Raw genomic sequence first — 18,801 nt, 5'->3', positions numbered from 1 at the left:
CATTGAAAAGCTAGATGTTAACAAAGTCGTAATTAATCGCAGTAACAGTCCTATTTCTGAAGGTTTGAAATCCGTTTTAGCTAAAGGATTAAACTTTGCAGTCACACCTAGACACATACCAGTTAATGATATAATTGCTCGAGTAGATGTAGATTATGATCGGATTAAAACGATTATAATAACACTTTGGTAGTATTCGAATAACACTGAGCTAGAGTGTATGTTAAATGTAGATGCACATCGGGAGTCGTAAATGCGGCCTTGGTGGTGCCAGATTTAGAATCGCATCAAAATTATTAAAATCGCACCATGGTCGTATTAGAATCAAGCTGCCCACTGCTGGTAGAATGTTACATCGCAATGGCACCGAATAGCACTATACACTATTGATATTTTGCGTGGAGCCTTCAAGCGCAACCTTGCGCATTTTGACCTGGTTCTCGACGCCCGTCCCTCGCCCATGTTAGAATCTTGTGCATTTCGGGGCGTCAAGGGTTCGCACCGCAGCCTTGAAGGATTAGGCAGGTCCCTGGCTTCTTTTGAAGAATTTGACCAGGCTCCAGGCACGGGTTCCTCGCAGGATCATCTCTATTATTTCCATGAACGTGTGGGGTCCCACGAGAGCAGGGCCGGCCACAAACATTCGGGCAGCAGTTTGAGCAGAAGCAGAAGTCGCTGCTTTGCCATCGAACGGTTTCGTAGCTGCTGTAGTTGCTTCTGTTACTGTTATATAGGCAGCATGTTGATGTCCGGTGATGGGATAACGCCTTTGATGAAAAACTCTGATCCAACAAGTCACCTTCCTTGTCGAGACGCATTCTAAACACAATACTGTACTTAAATGTTGCTAAAATAACGTCTACACCCGATTCAACATGCAGTTCCACCTCGGCCATGAGCAACCCACAGCACGCGCAGAGGGAGGAGACCACGAGGGAGACGGCCTCAACTTGACGAGAAAGTTGACAAACTCACGGATGCCATCACCCAGCTGCTGCAACGCTTGTCGGATGAGATGCTGCGTCCCGCGGCACCAATCCGTCATCACTCCGGAGACAAACAGCGAGGCATGGTTTGGCCAGCCACCACCTCGTTTGCCAAAACGACTTTAATAGCTGCTCTCAAACAACACTATCACCAATAGTGGTTTATGGGCTAGGCTGTTAAGCGGACAATCAGTCGTTTTGGGCAAGGCGTATGGGATAATACACACCTCTGTTATCCCATAAACACAATACACAGCAGCGGTAAGGCTGCCTTGTTGGGGAGTTGTAGTTTGGGTAAGGTGCTTTGACTGGAGTTAGGCGATGTGACTGGGTTATCACGCGGATTCCGAAAAGCAGCTTAGACGAAACGATCCACTGCGCTCCATCTCCCCACATGGACAACGACATTCTAAATTTATAAAAAATTGAAAACATATTTTTAAATACGTATTTGAAATAATGTGGTGTATATATGTTAATAAATTAAAATAACATATTACGACGTTTCGATTGCAACACAAGCAATCATCATCAGGCATAAAAGAAACAGCAACAACAAATCTAACTGATGATTGCTTGTGTTGCAATCGAAACGTCGTAATATGTTATTTTATTTTTTTATTTTTAGACGTGACTTAACCGAAAAGAACCAAAGAATAATTCCTGCAGTCACGAAAGCTCCTAAATTAAGATTGAACCACTTCTACGGGGAAGTTTTAAGCTTATCCTTTTCTTTCTGGCTATTTGTTCTCTCTGCCTGTGTCCTCTCTTTAGAATTTTCACACTTAAAATTCTAACTTAGCAAATTTTGAAACACGTAATCAACCAGGCTATGCATTAATTGTGTGTTAACCGACTCTCTGTGTTGTATTACATCACATTTCGATATTTTGCTAGGTTATTTAATTTTCGTGTGCCTCCTAGTTTTCAATCTTGCGTGCCCGTTCTACAGCAGTACGTTGCCGTACACTACGTTGCCGTACACTCATTGATGTGCTAATTCTCTCTGCCCCCTCCCTCTCTCCGTCCCCGCCCCCCCTCTCTATATTTAAGGACCGTCACAGAAACGACCCCTCTCTTTGTGCCGATTTGTGTCCTCTCTCTGTGTGCCGTCGTGATGTCTGTCTGCTTGTATGTCTGTCTATAGTTTTCCGATTTGTGTCCTCTCTCTGTGTGCCGTCGTGATGTCTGTCTGCTTGTATGTCTGTCTATAGTTTTCCGATTTGTGTCCTCTCTCTGTGTGCCGTCGTGATGTCTGTCTTCTTGTATGTCTGTCTATAGTTTTCTAGTTAGATGTTTTGTTGCTGTTTCTTTTATGCCTGATGATGATTGCTTGTGTTGCAATCGAAACGTCGTAATATGTTATTTTAATTTATTATTTTATTTTTAGACGCGACTTAACCGAAAAGAACCAAAGAATAATTCCTGCAGTCGCGAAAGCTCCTAAATTAATAACTCTGATATTGTAGATGTGGGGGCCGTTGGCCCCCGGGGTCCCTCCCGCCTGCATCCCCTATTCCGTTTACGTTACCCCACCTCCGCTACGGTTTCGCCGGCATTCGAACGCGACGCCCCTACTGTTACAGCCTCGCGCCGCGCTCCCACGCTGCGAGCATACGTGCGCACAGCATCATCGATCAAACGCCACACTCCCCCTCTTTACACCGCTACGTACAGCTTTCGGAATCCGTGTGATCACCCAGTCACATCGCCGAACTCCAGTCATAGCGCCTTCCCCAAACTACATCTCCGCAACAAGTCATCCTTCCCGATGCTGTGTATTGTGTTCATGGGATAACAGAGGTGTGTATTATCCCATACGCCTTGCCCAAAACGACTAATTGTCCGCTTAACACCCTAGCCCATGAACCACTATTGGTGACATTGTTGTTTGAGAGCAGCTATTAAAGTCGTTTTGGCAAACGAGGTGGTGGCTGGCCAAACCATGCCTCGTGTTTGTCTCCGGAGTGATGACAGATACAATCCAGACCAAGCGGAGACCATGTACCAGATCGGATTTTGGTTACTGATGTTAGAGTGATTATATTGCAAGTGTGGTCTCTACGCGTCTGTATGTGCTCACTCCCGAAGCTCGGCGATTTTTGGCAACACCACTGGGCTGCATTCACTTTAAATAGAGGACAATGGAGGGCATGGGGAACGTGTTTTTTCATTTATTCAAAATAAGCGCACAATTACACACTGAGATGCACTTACATATTCATGCATGCAGCACAATGGACACATTACCCTTCGGTATGTTAATAGACATGCGGATTGTGCCTTCCAAAATTAACAATCGAATGTAAATATCCTGAAAGACAAAGGATTGGATTCTAGGGGGGGAGTTATAAGTCGGCTCAGAAGCAGAGCTCAATGCCATTTCGAGAAGAAACTTGATGAGGTTGGACGCTCTGCTGATCGCCCTTCAACCGCGAGACAACGCAGCCTGGCGAGCACAATTGCTGTGTCGACAGTTAGGCGACTTTGCGTCGGGAGAGTTCGTGGCGACATCTTCACACGGGTTCCAGACATCGATAAACCGTGAATCTCCAAGTAAGTGTCAATTTTCGCATAAACTCTTAAACGTGTTTGTCGTCACATTTACGGGATTTTTTTGCGTCTCGGGTTAGACGCGAGTGTCGTTCTTGTTTTAGCAGTTAACAACATCCAAAACTCAACGTTAAACATCCTTGCGGCCGATAGCGTACTTTTGACTCGATAACACCGCTGCTGTTACTACGCTCACATGGAGCAGAGACGCTCTCCACATCCCCAGGCACACGGAGGCAATGAGCCATTGAATTGCTCTGTGTGTGGGAAGGCATTTTCACGGCAATCAAATCTTAAAAGACACCAGAGAACACACACGGGCGAGAAGCCATTCCTGTGCCCTGTGTGTGGGAAGACATTTGCACAATCGTCATCTCTTCAAACTCATCAGAGAACGCACACGGGCGAGAAGCCATTCCTGTGCCCTGTGTGTGGTAAGACATTTGCAAAGTCATCACATCTTCAGAGTCACCAGAGAACACACACGGGCGATAAGCCATTCCTGTGCCCTGTGTGTGGGAAGGCATTTGCACAATCGTCAACTCTTCAAACTCATCAGAGAACGCACACGGGCGAGAAGCCGTTCCTGTGCCCTGTGTGTGGGAAGGCATTTGCACACTCGTCAACTCTTCAAGACCATCAGAGAACACATACGGGCGAGAAGCCATTCCTGTGCCCTGTGTGTGGGAAGACATTTGCACACTCGTCACATCTTCTTAGTCATCAGAGAACACACACGGGCGAGAAGCCATTCCTGTGCCCTGTGTGTGGGAAGACATTTGCACGGTCATCACATCTTCAGAATCATCAGAGAACACACACAGACGAGAAGCCATTCCTGTGCCCTGTGTGTGGGAAGGCATTTGCACGGTCATCAACCATGAACAGGCATCAGCAGGTCCACAATGATAGGAAACTGAAATCAAAAGCTGAAATTCAAGGTGCTGCAATGAGTCCTGAAGAAGTTTCCACCTTCGATCCCATGCAGTTGGATCCCGAGAGATGGCTGGATGTAATGGAGTGGCTCGAGGATCAAACCGAGAGCTCGGGGTGACTGAAATATAATGTTGCATGCGGTTATACCTTTTAAGCCGTATCGAGTACTTTTGTGTGTAATTTTGACCATTTCAGTTATACAGTTTTTTTGAGAGTTTAATGACGTGCACAGTGGTGGTTTGTAATGTTATCGGATTACTTGCTGAAGTGGTGTGATGAGCACTGGTTGTGAGAGGGTTCAATTGTAGTCGTTCAGTGTTCCTGTTGAGCTAAAGTTGGAAAGCGTCTGTAGGTACATCTTTACTCAACATTTTAAACATTTTTTCTTTCAAGTATATAGCTGTTTTTGATTGGTATTACTCGACTTTAGATAGCCGATTTCAGGATGTACATTGATGACGCGTTCGTTGGATATATGGCCTTGACTTGAACATAGACGCACAGTGAACAAATGTGGTGAACTAATAAGGAAATCATGGAGAATGATACTTTAACGCTTTGGTATTCCTGGAACGGAAATGGTTTGCGTTGTACTGGAAATGTGTGAACATAGGACATAATAAATATTCTCTTCGAGCTTTGACGTAAAAATGATTGCAGATGAATAAAAACGTATTTTTAACAAATGTTTGTCCGGTCTTTATTTTATAATGTTCCTAGGAAAAACATGTTCAGAGAATTTCAGGTGGAGGATCTCCGTCACACAAGTGTGCCCTTACCCGGCAGCATCTTGGCTGTCTACCCGATTAACACGTGTTCCTTGAGGGGAAAGATCCCCGTAGTTAATCGTTCATCAACGTAACAGTCCCTAATCCCGAAATATGTCGGGGATAAACTGTACTCTATAACATGTAAACTGTAACACTATAAACGATAACACGGAGGTAAGGTATTATAATATCATTAGAATAACAGTGTGGTCGTATAAGAATCATGCACAAACCCATTATAAACTCATAAGATTATGAATCGTTACAATTATTATAACAATCACAAATTGACGACTAGTGGGATTCGAATAATTGTAATTCGATTCTAATCCTGCATATCCTATACCCGGTTCGCATATTCACTTACCATACATACGACACCAGTGTGATTCTAATCTGAGTACAGTGCGATTCTAATTATTCTTATGCGATTATAATCCCACTATAACAGTTAAAAAGTGTTTTACAGCGTTCATAGGTTATAATATTATGTTTTACTATGTTAGAGCTTAAGATGTGAGAGCCTACAACTATCAGAGTTGATCAAATGCGACCATCAAAGGCGTCAATAGGGTAAGTTTGATCAGAGTCTTTGATCAAAGGCGTAATCCCATCATGGAACACCACCTCCCTGCGTATATAACAGCAACAGAAGCAGCAACATCACATTTCGACGGCGACGCAGCTACTTCTGATTCTGCTGCTTCTGCTTCCCGGCTGTTTGTGGCCGGGCTGGAAATGATTGCGATGATCATGTCTGAACTGAGAATTACGTGACTAAATATTACTTTGTTTAACCATAACTGTATGTAGGTTATCTTCTTGGTTCTTTTGGTAAAGTCACGTAGAAGGGAAATAATAAAATAATACAAATAAAACAGAATAAAACAATTATCACGACGTTTCGGCCACAACGCAGTCAGCCGTCCTCAGGTGAAGAACAGGGCTGTCGGTAAGATAGCGTCTGAATGAACACCACCAAGCTTGGCAGCGTATATTTAAGTTGGAGGGGGGAGGGCACCTTGACAAAGGAATTTGCATATCAACAGATGAATTTAGAATTTTATGGAAAATGCAGATATGGGATTAATCACTACTATACAATTACGATACTATATATTACTATATATTACCTTATACAGGTAATATATAGTAATATATAGTATCGTATAGTGAATATACAGCAGTGTGGTATACAGTTGGGTGGATAGAATAATACATAGTGTAATATTACAATGTGTAGTCTAAAATCATATTAGTTGCTGTGGCGCCATATTATTAACATTCTTTCCCTTTATTAATTCTAACCTTACTCCCTCCCTTTGATACTGCTAATCCTGCATAATGCATGGGCATAATGACTTTAAACCCATCGCCAATCCTCCTACGTATCTTAAACTACGCTGGTTTGGTCGTCTGCGTGCGTATCTGGACGTTAATTTATTTACGGACCCGCCCAAACAGCTCGCTCTGATTCGATGAAAATAAAACAGCCGGCAAAAAGCCACAGCTCACTTTGATTCGATAAAAATAAATAATTAACACGCCCGGAAGAGAGCGATAGCATAGGTTTGGCAAGGTCTGCGCCGCAGTGCTGCAGTGCACTGTGGGCGCAGACCCTGCGCTGTGTGAGTGTGGTGTGTATGCAAGTGTGCGAATGGTAGTTACGCTAATATTACGTTTATTTATGTAAAAAATGGGTGCTGCGTGCTGCGATTAGTGGAGTCCCCAAACAATTTTACCTTACGAGTAGGCAGGGGTCGCTATACAGTGAGTCTTAGCGGACTGAGCTGCCAGCTTCACCTGCCGGGACCACGGCCAGTTGCGTAGCGCCCCCTGCAGTTTCGCCCATGGGTCAATACCCCCATGGGGCAACCCAGCTGACTGTTTGATGGGTACAATGGGTACTTTTCGGTTTATCCGGCTTGTTACCATTATTATGTATTGACGTTGATCACGTCTCCATGGGCGGCTTGCTGTCTACTTCGGTTGTGTAATTCAGATGTTGTGCATGCTGCTGCTGGTAAGGGCATGTGTTGCATAATATGCAGCATGTGTCCGCGTATCATGTTTGGCACGGATGTAGTTGGCGTTACTGTACATTTATGATGTTTTGGAGTGCCAATCCCATGCACTTTGAAATGTGATAAACTGTCTACAAAGGTTGCAGCCCGGCCCCCGCCGCTGTCACTCTCTGGCCGTTGCACAAGCCATATCGGAATTTTCGACATGCTAAAACAATGAGTACAGTGTGACACCGCCCGGGTAACTCCCGGGATCAAAATGGGCATTGGAAAGTGATCGCTTTATTGAGATGATTATGGTACTACCACAGGGTATTGTGAACGGTTCAGGAGGAGGAGAGGTCTGGATTTGTAAGTCTCACAGTGCCGGTAAGAAGTGCTGGGTGGGGGATGCCCTCCACTGGGGTACAAATTCTGTCATTATTAGTATACGATCATGCAATGTTTCTATCTGCAAGCTATCATAACTGAAACGATCCCCGTTATTGTTCGATTGAGAGTGACCCACACCTCTGATACCATATGTGAGGAACCCAAAAATCTGATGCATGCGTAAAACACCCACAATGGGAATACGTAAACGTAAAAACACCAACAAAATAAAATTTTAATAAGAAAAAAATAGGTGGCCCCTTAGCGCATCTGTCTCTTTGTGTACATACAGACGGAGGATGCAGGGGCTAACCTGTGTGCGATCGGAACGGTGCAATTGCTGACCAATGTCACTGTGGATGGCGCACACCGAGCTGTGTCTTTGCCATGCAAAGGCATGGTGGATGGTGGAGCGCATATGGATGGTGCGTTACGAATAAAATTAAACAAAACAAACCGCTGGAAGCAGCCATGCGAGCAGGCTACCTTGAGAGCGATCGCGAATGGGTTGCGTGTCTGGAAGAAGCCTCGCTCTTTCAGATGCCGTACCAGCTTCGTCAACTCTTCGCTACCATTCTACTGTATTCCATGCCAGCAGATACGAAGGCTCTCTGGGATAAATTCTACGACGAATTGGCTCGCGATTACGAGTACCAGTACCGCCAGCTGACCAACAAAGAAGAAATGGTAAATCTTCTTGGTTCTTTCGGTAAAGTCACGTAGAAGGGAAGTAATAAAATTAAAAAAATTAAACATAATAAAATAATTCTCACGACGTTTCGGCCACAACGCAAGCAGCCGTCCTCAGTTGAAAACCAGGTCTGTCGAGGCGACAGCGTTTGAATGAAACAGCACACGTGCTTGGAGCATATATATAAGCTGGGTTGGAAGGGGGGGAAAGGGTGCCTTGACAAAATAATTTGCATATCAATAGGAATTTAGCATATTTATGGAAAATGCAGGTATGTGATTAGTACTACTTATGCCCGTGCATTATGCAGGATTAGCAGCATCAAAGGGAGTGGATATGGGAAATGCAGGTATGTGATTAGTACTACTTATGCCCGTGCATTATGCAGGATTAGCAGCATCAAAGGGAGTGGATATGGGAAATGCAGGTATGTGATTAGTACTACTTATGCCCGTGCTTTATGCAGGATTAGCAGCATCAAAGGGAGGGGATATGGGAAATGCAGGGATGTGATTAGTACTACTTATACTCGTGCATTATGCAGGATAAGCAGCATCAAAGGGAGGGGATATGGCAAATGCAGGTATGTGATTAGTACTACTTATGCCCGTGCATTATGCAGGATTAGCAGCATCAAAGGGAGGGGATATGGGAAATGCAGGTATGTGATTAGTACTACTTATACCCGTGCATTATGCAGGATTAGCAGCATCAAAGAAAATAAAAGAAATGGTAAAGTTCAAGACCCTTCACAGCCTCCACGAGTTCCTCACGGCAGGTGGGATGGCTCTGTCGGACTTTGACGACCTCCCGCAGCTTTCCGAGTACCCACACTTGGTCTTGGACTCGCTGCTTGAGAACAACCATATCCGCCGCGAATTGGACACGAAGGACTTCCCATTTAGACTTCGGCGCAAACAGTTCCCCATTGTCCCAGCATTCGCGATGACCATCAACAAGGCGCAAGGGCAAACTGTTCACAACCTGGGATTATATCTACCAACGCCATGTTTCTCGCTCGGCCAACTGTACGTGACACTATCGCGAGTCACGGCAAGATCCAACATCAAGGCGCTTATTGAGGGACCTGACGAGGAGGAGGAAGACGGAGTGTACACGAAGAATATCGTGTATCGCCAGATATTTCAATAAGTTGCATTCTATATTTGAATAAGTGGCATTCTTGAATATTGTCGATTGAGCGTCTCATAAAAATTCATATAACATCACAAAAATAAACATAAAACAATCACCAAAACATGTTTATTGTGTCCAGCCACTTTCAATTCCCCACCAACCAAGCACATACACACCGCCCGCGAAGCGGGCGGCGACTGCAAGTTTATACCTACGCGAGTATAGATATTCTAATACTGTCCCTCCGTTTACGGTCTTATAAATTATATTAAAAAACTAGTTTATATTCGTTTAATGTTTAATGCTATCTTTAAAGCGTTACAGTTTAAATGTTTTAGAGTACAAGTGATCTCCAGTATACTTCGGAATTAGGGAAAGGAACGATGCTAAACTATTTATAACGGGGACCTTTCCCCTCTAGGAACACATGTTGATGGTGGAGACAGCCAAGACGTTGCCGGTTAAGGTCAGACTTGTGTTGCTGCTGCAGCAGTTGCTGCTGCAGTTGTTGCTGTACACTATACATACATATTAGCGATTCTTATACGACCACACTGTGATTCTAATGCTTCTAATGATATTGTAATACCTACTAATACACTAGTTTATAATCGTTTAATCTTTGGTGTTATCGTTTATAGTATTACAGTCTACATGTTATCGAGAACAGTTTATCCCCGACATACTTCGGGATAAGTGACTGGTACGTTGATGAACGTTTAACTACGGGGACCTTTCCCCTCAAGGAACACGTGTTAATCGGGTAGACAGCCAAGATGCTGTGTGACGGAGATCCTCCACCTGAAATTCTCTTAACATATTTTTTCTAGGAACATTATAAAATAAAGAACGGACAAACATTTGTTAAAAATACGTTTTAATACATCTGCAATAATTTCACGTCAAAACTCGAAGGGAATATTTATTACATTTCCAGTACAATGCAAACCATTTCCGTTCCAGGAATACCAAAGCGTTTCATTCCCCATGATTTTCTTATTAGTTCACCACGTTTGTTCACTGTGCGTCTATGTTGAAGTCAAGTCCATATATCCAACGAACGCGTCATCAATGTACATCCTGAATACCAATAAAAAAAAGCTATATACTTGAAAAAAAACGTTTAAAATGTTGAGTAAAGATGTACCTACAGACGCATTCCAACTTTAGCTCAACAGGAACACTTAACGACTACAATTGAACCCTCTCACAACCAGTGCTCATCACACCACTTCGGCAAGTAATCCGATAACATTACAAACCACCACTGTGCACGTCATTAAACTCTCAAAAAAACTATAAAACTAAAATGGTCAAAATTACACACAAAAGTACTCGATACGGCTTAATAGGTATAACCACATGACATAATATTTTTTCAGTCACCCCGAGCTCTCTGGTTGACTCTCGAGCCACTCCATTACATCCAGCCATCTCTCGGGATCCAACTGCATGGGATCGAAGGTGGAAACTTCTTCAGGACTCATTGCAGCACCTTGAATTTCAGCTTTTGATTTCAGTTTCCTATCATTGTGGACCTTCTGATGCCTGTTTATGTTTGATGCGTGTGCAAATGTCTTCCCACACACAGGGCACAGGAATGGCTTCTCTCCCGTGTGTGTTCTCTGATGGTCTTGAAGAGTTGACGAGTGTGCAAATGCCTTCCCACACACAGGGCACAGGAATGGCTTCTCGCCCGTGTGTGTATTCTTATGAGTTTGAAGAGTTGATGACTGTGCAAATGTCTTCCCACACACAGAGCACATGAATGGCTTCTCGCCCGTGTGTGTTCTCTGATGACTCTGAAGATGTGATGACTGTGCAAATGTCTTCCCACACACAGGGCACAGGAATGCCTTCTCGCCCGTATGTGTTCTCTGGTGTCTCTGAAGATTTGATGAGTGTGCAAATGGTATCCCACACACTGGGCACGGGAACGGCTTCTGGCCCGTGTGTGTTCTCTGATGACTCTGAAGATGTGATGGCCGTGAAAATGTCTTCCCACACACAGAGCAATGGAATGGCTTCATGTCTCCGTGTGCGTGTGGCTGTGGAGAGCGTTTCTGCTCCATGTGAGGGTAGTAACAGCAGCGGTGTTATCGAGTCAAATGCCGCAATGATGTTTAGCGTTGAGTTTTGGATTTTGTTAACTGCTAAAACAAGAACGACACTCGCGTCTAACCGAGACGCAAAAAAATACCGCTAATTTGACGACGAACACGTTTAAGAGTTTATCCGCGAAAATAGACACTTACTTGGAGATTCACGGTATATCGATGTCTGGAACCCGTCTGAAGATGTCGCCACGAACTCTCCCGACGCAAAGTCGCCTAACTGTCGACACAGCAATTGTGCTCGCCAGGCTGCGTTGTCTCGCGGTTGAAGGGCGATCAGCAGAGCGACGAGTCGAGCGTCCAACCTCATCAAGTTCCCTCTCGAAATGGCATTGAGCTCTGCTTCTGAGCCGCCTTATAACTCCCCCCCTAGGATCCAATCCTTTGTCTTTCAGGATATTTGCATTCGATTGTTAATTTTGGAAGGTACAATCCGCATGTCTATTAACATACCGAAGGGTAATGTGCCCATTGTGCTTCAAGCATGAATATGTAAGTGCATCTCAGTGTGTAATTGTGCGCCTATGTAATGGAGTGGCTCGAGAGTCAACCAGAGAGCTCGGGGTGACTGACAAAATATTATGTCATGTGGCTATACCTATCAATATGTATCGAGTACTTGTGTGTAATTTTGACCATTTTAGTTTTACAGTTTTTGTGAGTTTAATTCCGTGCACAGTGGTGGTTTGTAATGTTATCGGATTACTTGCCGAAGTGGTGTGATGAGCACTGGTTGTGAGAGGGTTCAATTGTAGTCGTTAAGTGTTCCTGTTGAGCTAAAGTTGGAATGCGTCTGTAGTTAGATCTTTACTCAACATTTTAAAAGGTTTTTTTTTCAAGTATAAAGTTTTTTTTGGTTGGTAATAATCGACTTTAGATAGTTGATGTCAGGATGTACATTGACGCGTTCGTTGGATATATGGCCTTGACTTCAACATAGACGCACAGGTGAACAAACGTGATGAACTAATAAGAAAATATTGGAGAATGATACTTTAACGCTTTGGCATGGTTTGCATTGTACTGTAACTGTTTGAACATAGGACATAAAAAATATTCGGTTCGAATTTTAACGTCAACATTATTGCAGATGAATAAAAACATATTTTGAACAAATGTTTGTCCGTTCTTTATTTTAAAATGTTCCTAGCAAAAACGTGTTAATTTTTTTCGTCACTTTACAATCAGCAAGGACCATTTCTTGTCCTAATTCGACAAAATGTATGTCAACACATAATTTCAGGTTGAGGATCTCCGTCACACAAGTGTGCCCTTAACCGGCAGCATCTTGGCTGTCTACCCGATTAACACGTGTTCCTTGAGGGGAAAGGTCCCCGTTGTTAATCGTTTCTCAACCTACCATTCCCTAATCCCGAAGTATGCCGGGGATACACTGTACTCTATAACATGTAAACTGTAAAACTATAACGAAAACACTGAAATAATATAATATCATTAGAAGCATTAGAATCACGGTGTGGTCGTATAAGAATCACGCACAAACTCATTATAAACTCATGAGATTATGAATCTTTACAATTATTATAACAATCACAAATTGTGACAAAGCGAAATTCCCACAAGCAAAACACCACGCTCACGTGATGAATTCTTTAACAAACTGCAACACTCAATTTCAATGGACAAATCGTAAAAACAGACAACACACGCACGTTAGTAGCTGTTAGAAGAAGACAACACCTAGCACCTTCAACTATACACATTATACAGCCCCAAAGAGCAAACTCGTAAATGGGGCGGTATATGACAGCCTTCGCTGCTGTCGACGGGGCCAAGCAGCGAGTGTTTAACTCCATTGTTTCAGAATCCGTGTCATCACCCGGTCACAGTGCCTTAGCCAAACTACATCTCCACAACAAGGCAACCTTCACTATGCTGTATATATGTATGTAAAATTTACGTTCAATCGAACCGCGGATCGGATATGCGAACTGTGGGGGGTGCAGGGTTAGCATCGCATTACAATTCTTAGAATAACAATATGGTCGTATGAGCATTTTGCTTTGATTGAATGTATGTTATGTGCAAGTGCAATCGTTAGTCGTAAATACGAGGCAGGGATTAAGAGGTGCACGTTGCATCCAGTGTTAACGTTTATTTTAACATCATATTTTAGGCCACTATTGTTGACAAGAATTCGTCTAGACGTGGCACGTGCCTTGTTCTACTCGATCAACCAAAATGAGTACAGTTGTCGGTCATGAAGGAGTGCGAGTTCATTCATGAGTAGTATCCACTTAGCCCCGATAACACTAACCTACACACACAGTTATGGTTAAACAAAGTCATCTTTAGCCACTTAATTCTCAGCTCAGACATGATCATCGCAATAATTTCCAACGACGTGTGGGGTCCCGCGAGAGCCGGGCCTGGTTACAAAATTGGTGCTGAAATGAGTCCTGAAAAATATTCCACCTTCGAGCCCATGAAGTTAGATCCCGAGAGATGGCGGGATGTAATGGTGTCGCTCGAAAGTCAAATCTAAAGCAACGGATAACTGAAATTATTTTGGGTTTAGTGAGACCTATTAAGCCACATTGTGTGCAATTGTGTATGTTTTAGACCAAGCAATAGGTTACAATTGATGTGTCAGTGATTTTGATACTCGAGTTTTGCAGTTTTTTAGAATATTTCGTCACGTGCAGTTGGTGGTTTCTGATATCGGATTACTTGCTGAAGTGGTGCGAGGAGCAGTGTTTGTGAGACCGTTCAATTCCTGACAATCTTGTCGTGGTCAAGTGTTCCTGTTGGAATGAGTCTGTTGTTACAACTTTACTCGATATATTTTACTTGTTTTTTTTCCTTTATATCGCTTTTTTGGATGGTAATACGCGACTTTAGATAACTGATTTCAGGATGTACATTGATGAAGCGTTCGTTGGATGTTTGGCTTTGACTTAAACACAGAACTGGTGAACTAATAAGGACATCAATGGGGAATTATACTTTGGTTTGGTATTCCTGGAAGTGACTTGATTTGCATTGTACTGTAGCTATACTCTTTGGTTCTTTCGGTAACGTCATATAGGTAGACAAAATAATAGATAATAATAGATCAATAATGTGATCTATTATTTTTCGACCTTCGTGACTTTAACGAAATAATCAAAGAGTATGGATTCCTGCAGTCACGAAAGCTTCAAATCAAGATTGTACTGTAACTGTTTGAACATAGGACATCATAAACTTTCGATACGAGTTGTAGTACTGTAAATATTCTTGCAGATGAATAAAACATTATTTTCAACAACTACTTGTCCGATTTATTTTAAAATGTTAATTGCAAAAACGTGTGGACCCGAGTTTCAGGTGGAGCATCTCCGTCACACAAGTCTGACCTTAACGGGCATCATCGTGGCTGTCTCCCCATTAGCATGTGTTCCTGGAGGGGAAAGGGCCCCATTATAAATCGATTCACAACGTTACGGTCCCTAATCATCAAGTATACAGGGAATCCTGTACGCTATGACACGTGAACTGTAACACTATCAACGATAACACGAAACATTAAAATACTATAAATTAGTTTAATCATTTAATCACACCAAAAACAGAGGTACGGTATTATAATCTCATTACAAGTATTAGAATTACAACGTGATCGTATTAACATCACACTCTGCGCATATGTATGTATAGTGTACGTGCAAGCGAACTGTGCTCGTATGCATGTAATATGCATCTATGGCCTTTGGACATGCGAACCAGTGGTCGGATATGCGAATTGGGGGGTGCAGGATTATGATCGGATTAAAACGATTATAATAACACTTTGGTAGTATTCGAATAACACTGAGCTAGAATGTATGTTAAATGTAGATGCACATCGGGAGTCGTAAATGCGGCCTGGGTGGTGCCAGATTTAGAATCGCATCACAATTATTAAAATCGCACCATGGTCGTATTAGAATCAAGCTGCCCACTGCTGGTAGAATGTTACATCGCAATGGCACCGAATAGCACTATACAGTATTGATATTTTGCGTGGAGCCTACAAGCGCAACCTTGCGCATTTTGACCTGGTTCTCGACGCCCGTCCCTCGCCCATGGTAGAATCTTGTGCATTTCTGGGCGTCAAGGGTTCGCACCGCAGCCTTGAAGGATTAGGCAGGTCCCTGGCTTCTTTTGAAGAATTTGACCACGCTCCAGGCACCGGTTCCTCGCAGGATCATCTATATTATTTCCATGAACGTGTGGGGTCCCACGAGAGCAGGGCCGGCCACAAACATTTGGGCAGCAGTTTGAGCAGAAGCAGAAGTCGCTGCTTTGCCATCGAACGGTTTCGTAGCTGCTGTAGTTGCTTCTGTTACTGTTATATCGGCAGCATGTTTATGTCCCGTGATGGGATAACGCCTTTGATGAAAAACTCTGATCCAACAAGTCACCTTCCTTGTCGAGACGCATTCTAAACACAATACTGTACTTAAATGTTGCTAAAATAACGTCTACACCCGATTCAACATGCAGTTCCACCTCGGCCATGAGCAACCCACAGCACGCGCAGAGGGAGGAGACCACGATGGAGACGGCCTCAACTTGAAGAGAAAGTTGACGAACTCACGGATGCCATCACCCAGCTGCAGCAACGCCTGTCGGATGAGACGCTGCGTCCCGCGGCACCAATCCGTCATCATTCCGGAGACAAACAGCGAGGCATGGTTTGGCCAGCCACCACCTCGTTTGCCAAAGCGACTTTAATAGCTGCTCTCAAACAACACTATCACCAATAGTGGTTTATGGGCTAGGCTGTTAAGCGGACAATCAGTCGTTTTGGGCATGGGATTGGCACTCCAAAACATGATACATCTTTAACAACTACGCTCGTTTGGTCGTCTGCGTGCTATCTGGACGTTAATTTATTTACGGACCCGCCCAAACAGCTCGCTCTGATTCGATGAAAAGAAAACAGCCGGAAAAAAGCCACAGCTCACTTTGATTCGATAAAAAATAATTAATTAACACGCCCGGAAGAGAGCGATAGCATAGGTTTGGCAAGGTCTGCGCCGCAGTGCTGCAGTGCACCAGAGGCGTAGCTAGGATATTTTGCGCCCGGGGACGAACTATAAAATTGGCGCCCCTCCCCCCCGTTTAATCACATTTTCCTATTACATCGAAGAAGGAATAATAATTTAAATTTTAATGAAACATTGTATTTAAAGAAGCAAATTTATAGAAATTATATTACATGGCTCACTCAGTCACTGTCGTAGACTGGTTGACATAGTCTACAAAAGATTATTTTTCTTGATTTCACTGTCGCAAACTGGTCAATCACGTAATCAAAATCTGTTTTTTCCAATGTTTCTCTTTCAACGCTAAGAAGAGCAAGATCGCTGAGACGATCTTGTCCCATTGAAGCACGCAAATACGACAAAATAAGTTTCAATTTGCTGAACGACCGCTCACAGCTTGCAATTGAAACTGCTATTGTTAATAAAATTTGCAGTGAAATTCGCAAATTCAGAATTATGTCGTCTCCATAAAACACAATAAAACCAATAAGATCCAAAGAAGTTTCTGGTAGAACTTCATTCCGATTACTGAGCATCATTTTGCAATCTCCAATTTTTGTGAAAGTTCGTGGCCATTGATGTCGGTGTCATAGAAATTTCCAAAATCTGTGCAATTTCGACGAATTGCATCGACATCTGTGTCGGATAGAAGAGTGTTGACGTCCAGCAGAAATCCAAATTTTGTGTTCAGGTCTTTTAGTCGTTAAAACCGTGTTGACATCTCCTGTTGAAGTCAATAAAATACGCTCTTCATAACGCGCACAATTTCTTCTTCTGCTGAAAGTCCTGCATCTCTTGCCAGTTCTCCTGGCATCTTCCAACGTCGCCGAATTATTCTGTCCACATCGACCCCCCAGGCTGTGCATCTTGTTTTGGCGTTTTCTACAGCAACTTGGCTCAAATCATCACGAAGCTTGACAAATTCATGCTCCAAAGATTCAAGATCAGTTGCTGCTTCCTTGAAATTCATAGTAGGGTCCTGTAAGCGCTTCTGAACACGATAATTTTTTCCAAGAATGACATACCAGAAATGTAATAACACTATGAAGTTAAAATTTAATACACATGCCTGTAACTGTTCTGCATCACTTCTGGTTTCAGGCGTCATAGTTACGTCCTCCGATAATTTGTCTAGCAGCCCTACTAGTTCATCCAGTCTTTCATAGATAGCTTTAACAGCTTCTGATCGTGCACTCCAGCGTGTTTCAGACTCCCGCTTTACTGTGATGGACACCGCTTTTTTTAACTCTTCCCAACGAATTGTTGAACGAGAGAAAAACAAATATATACTTTCAACTGTTCCAAAAAATGTGACGACAAGTGGATCCTGTTAAGCTGAGTGTACTCCTGCTAAGTTTAAACTGTGGTTGTCACAGTTGACAAACAATGCTCTGTGATTTTTGTCACATATTCGTTGTTGAAGGCCGGATATATGCCCCGTCATCACATCAGCATTGTCATAACATTGTGCCCGACAGTCGGCTAGAGGTATGTTGTCAGATTTCAGTCTCTCGTCGATGACTTTCTAGGCTTGCTGCATCTTTTGCATGTATCTCGATATAACCTAAAATTATTCTTTGATAGTTCATTTTTTAGTTTGAAAATCCACATCCACAATTCTTATGACCTGATGAAATGTAATTACATGACATGTAGGCTGTGTGTGGCGGGATATATAAAATTTTAGGTTGAGGTGTAGATTTGTGCAGTAGTTTCAGGCTGCCACGCCCGCCGCAATAAGTTCTAATGTAACGTTGTAAGCCTCATTTTGGCGCCCCTTTACCTTGGCGCCCGGGGACATATATACCCCCTGCCCCCCCCTAGCTACGCCTCTGCAGTGCACTGTGGGCGCAGACCCTGCGCTGTGTGAGTGTGGTGTGTATGCAAGTTGCGAATGGTAGTTACGCTAATATTACGTTTATTTATGTAAAAAATGGGTGCTGCGTGCTGCGATTAATGGAGTCCCCAAATAACTTTACCTTACGAGTAGGCAGGGGTCGCTATCTTTCTTAGACAACTACGCTGGTTTGGTCGTCTGCGTGCGTATCTGGACGTTAATTTATTTACGGACCCGCCCAAACAGCTCGCTCTGATTCGTCGATAAAAATTAATAAAACAGCCGGCAAAAAGCCACAGCTCACTTTCATTCGACAAATATAAATAAATAAACCTGCCGCACAACAGC

The 18,801-nt window shown here is 43.2% G+C and overlaps 1 protein-coding gene across 1 annotated transcript in view; it reads right to left on the bottom strand.

Moving 5' to 3' along the window:
* The window catches only part of LOC144953348 (uncharacterized), a gene marked incomplete at its 3' end in the record, with an annotated part of 172,854 nt that extends 156,619 nt beyond the window's left edge, over nucleotides 1-16,235 (bottom strand). Inside the window, 3 exon segments of the mRNA XM_078883910.1 lie at nucleotides 5,627-5,636; nucleotides 11,008-11,439; nucleotides 16,098-16,235. Coding sequence (XP_078740036.1) covers nucleotides 5,627-5,636; nucleotides 11,008-11,439; nucleotides 16,098-16,235 — 580 coding nt within the window.
* Nucleotides 16,236-18,801: the final 2,566 nt, after the last annotated feature.

Source organism: Lampetra fluviatilis, chromosome 74, assembly GCF_964198595.1.
Source record: "Lampetra fluviatilis chromosome 74, kcLamFluv1.1, whole genome shotgun sequence".
Classification (NCBI taxonomy): domain Eukaryota; kingdom Metazoa; phylum Chordata; class Hyperoartia; order Petromyzontiformes; family Petromyzontidae; genus Lampetra; species Lampetra fluviatilis.
This window is presented reverse-complemented; position numbering and strand designations above follow the sequence as displayed.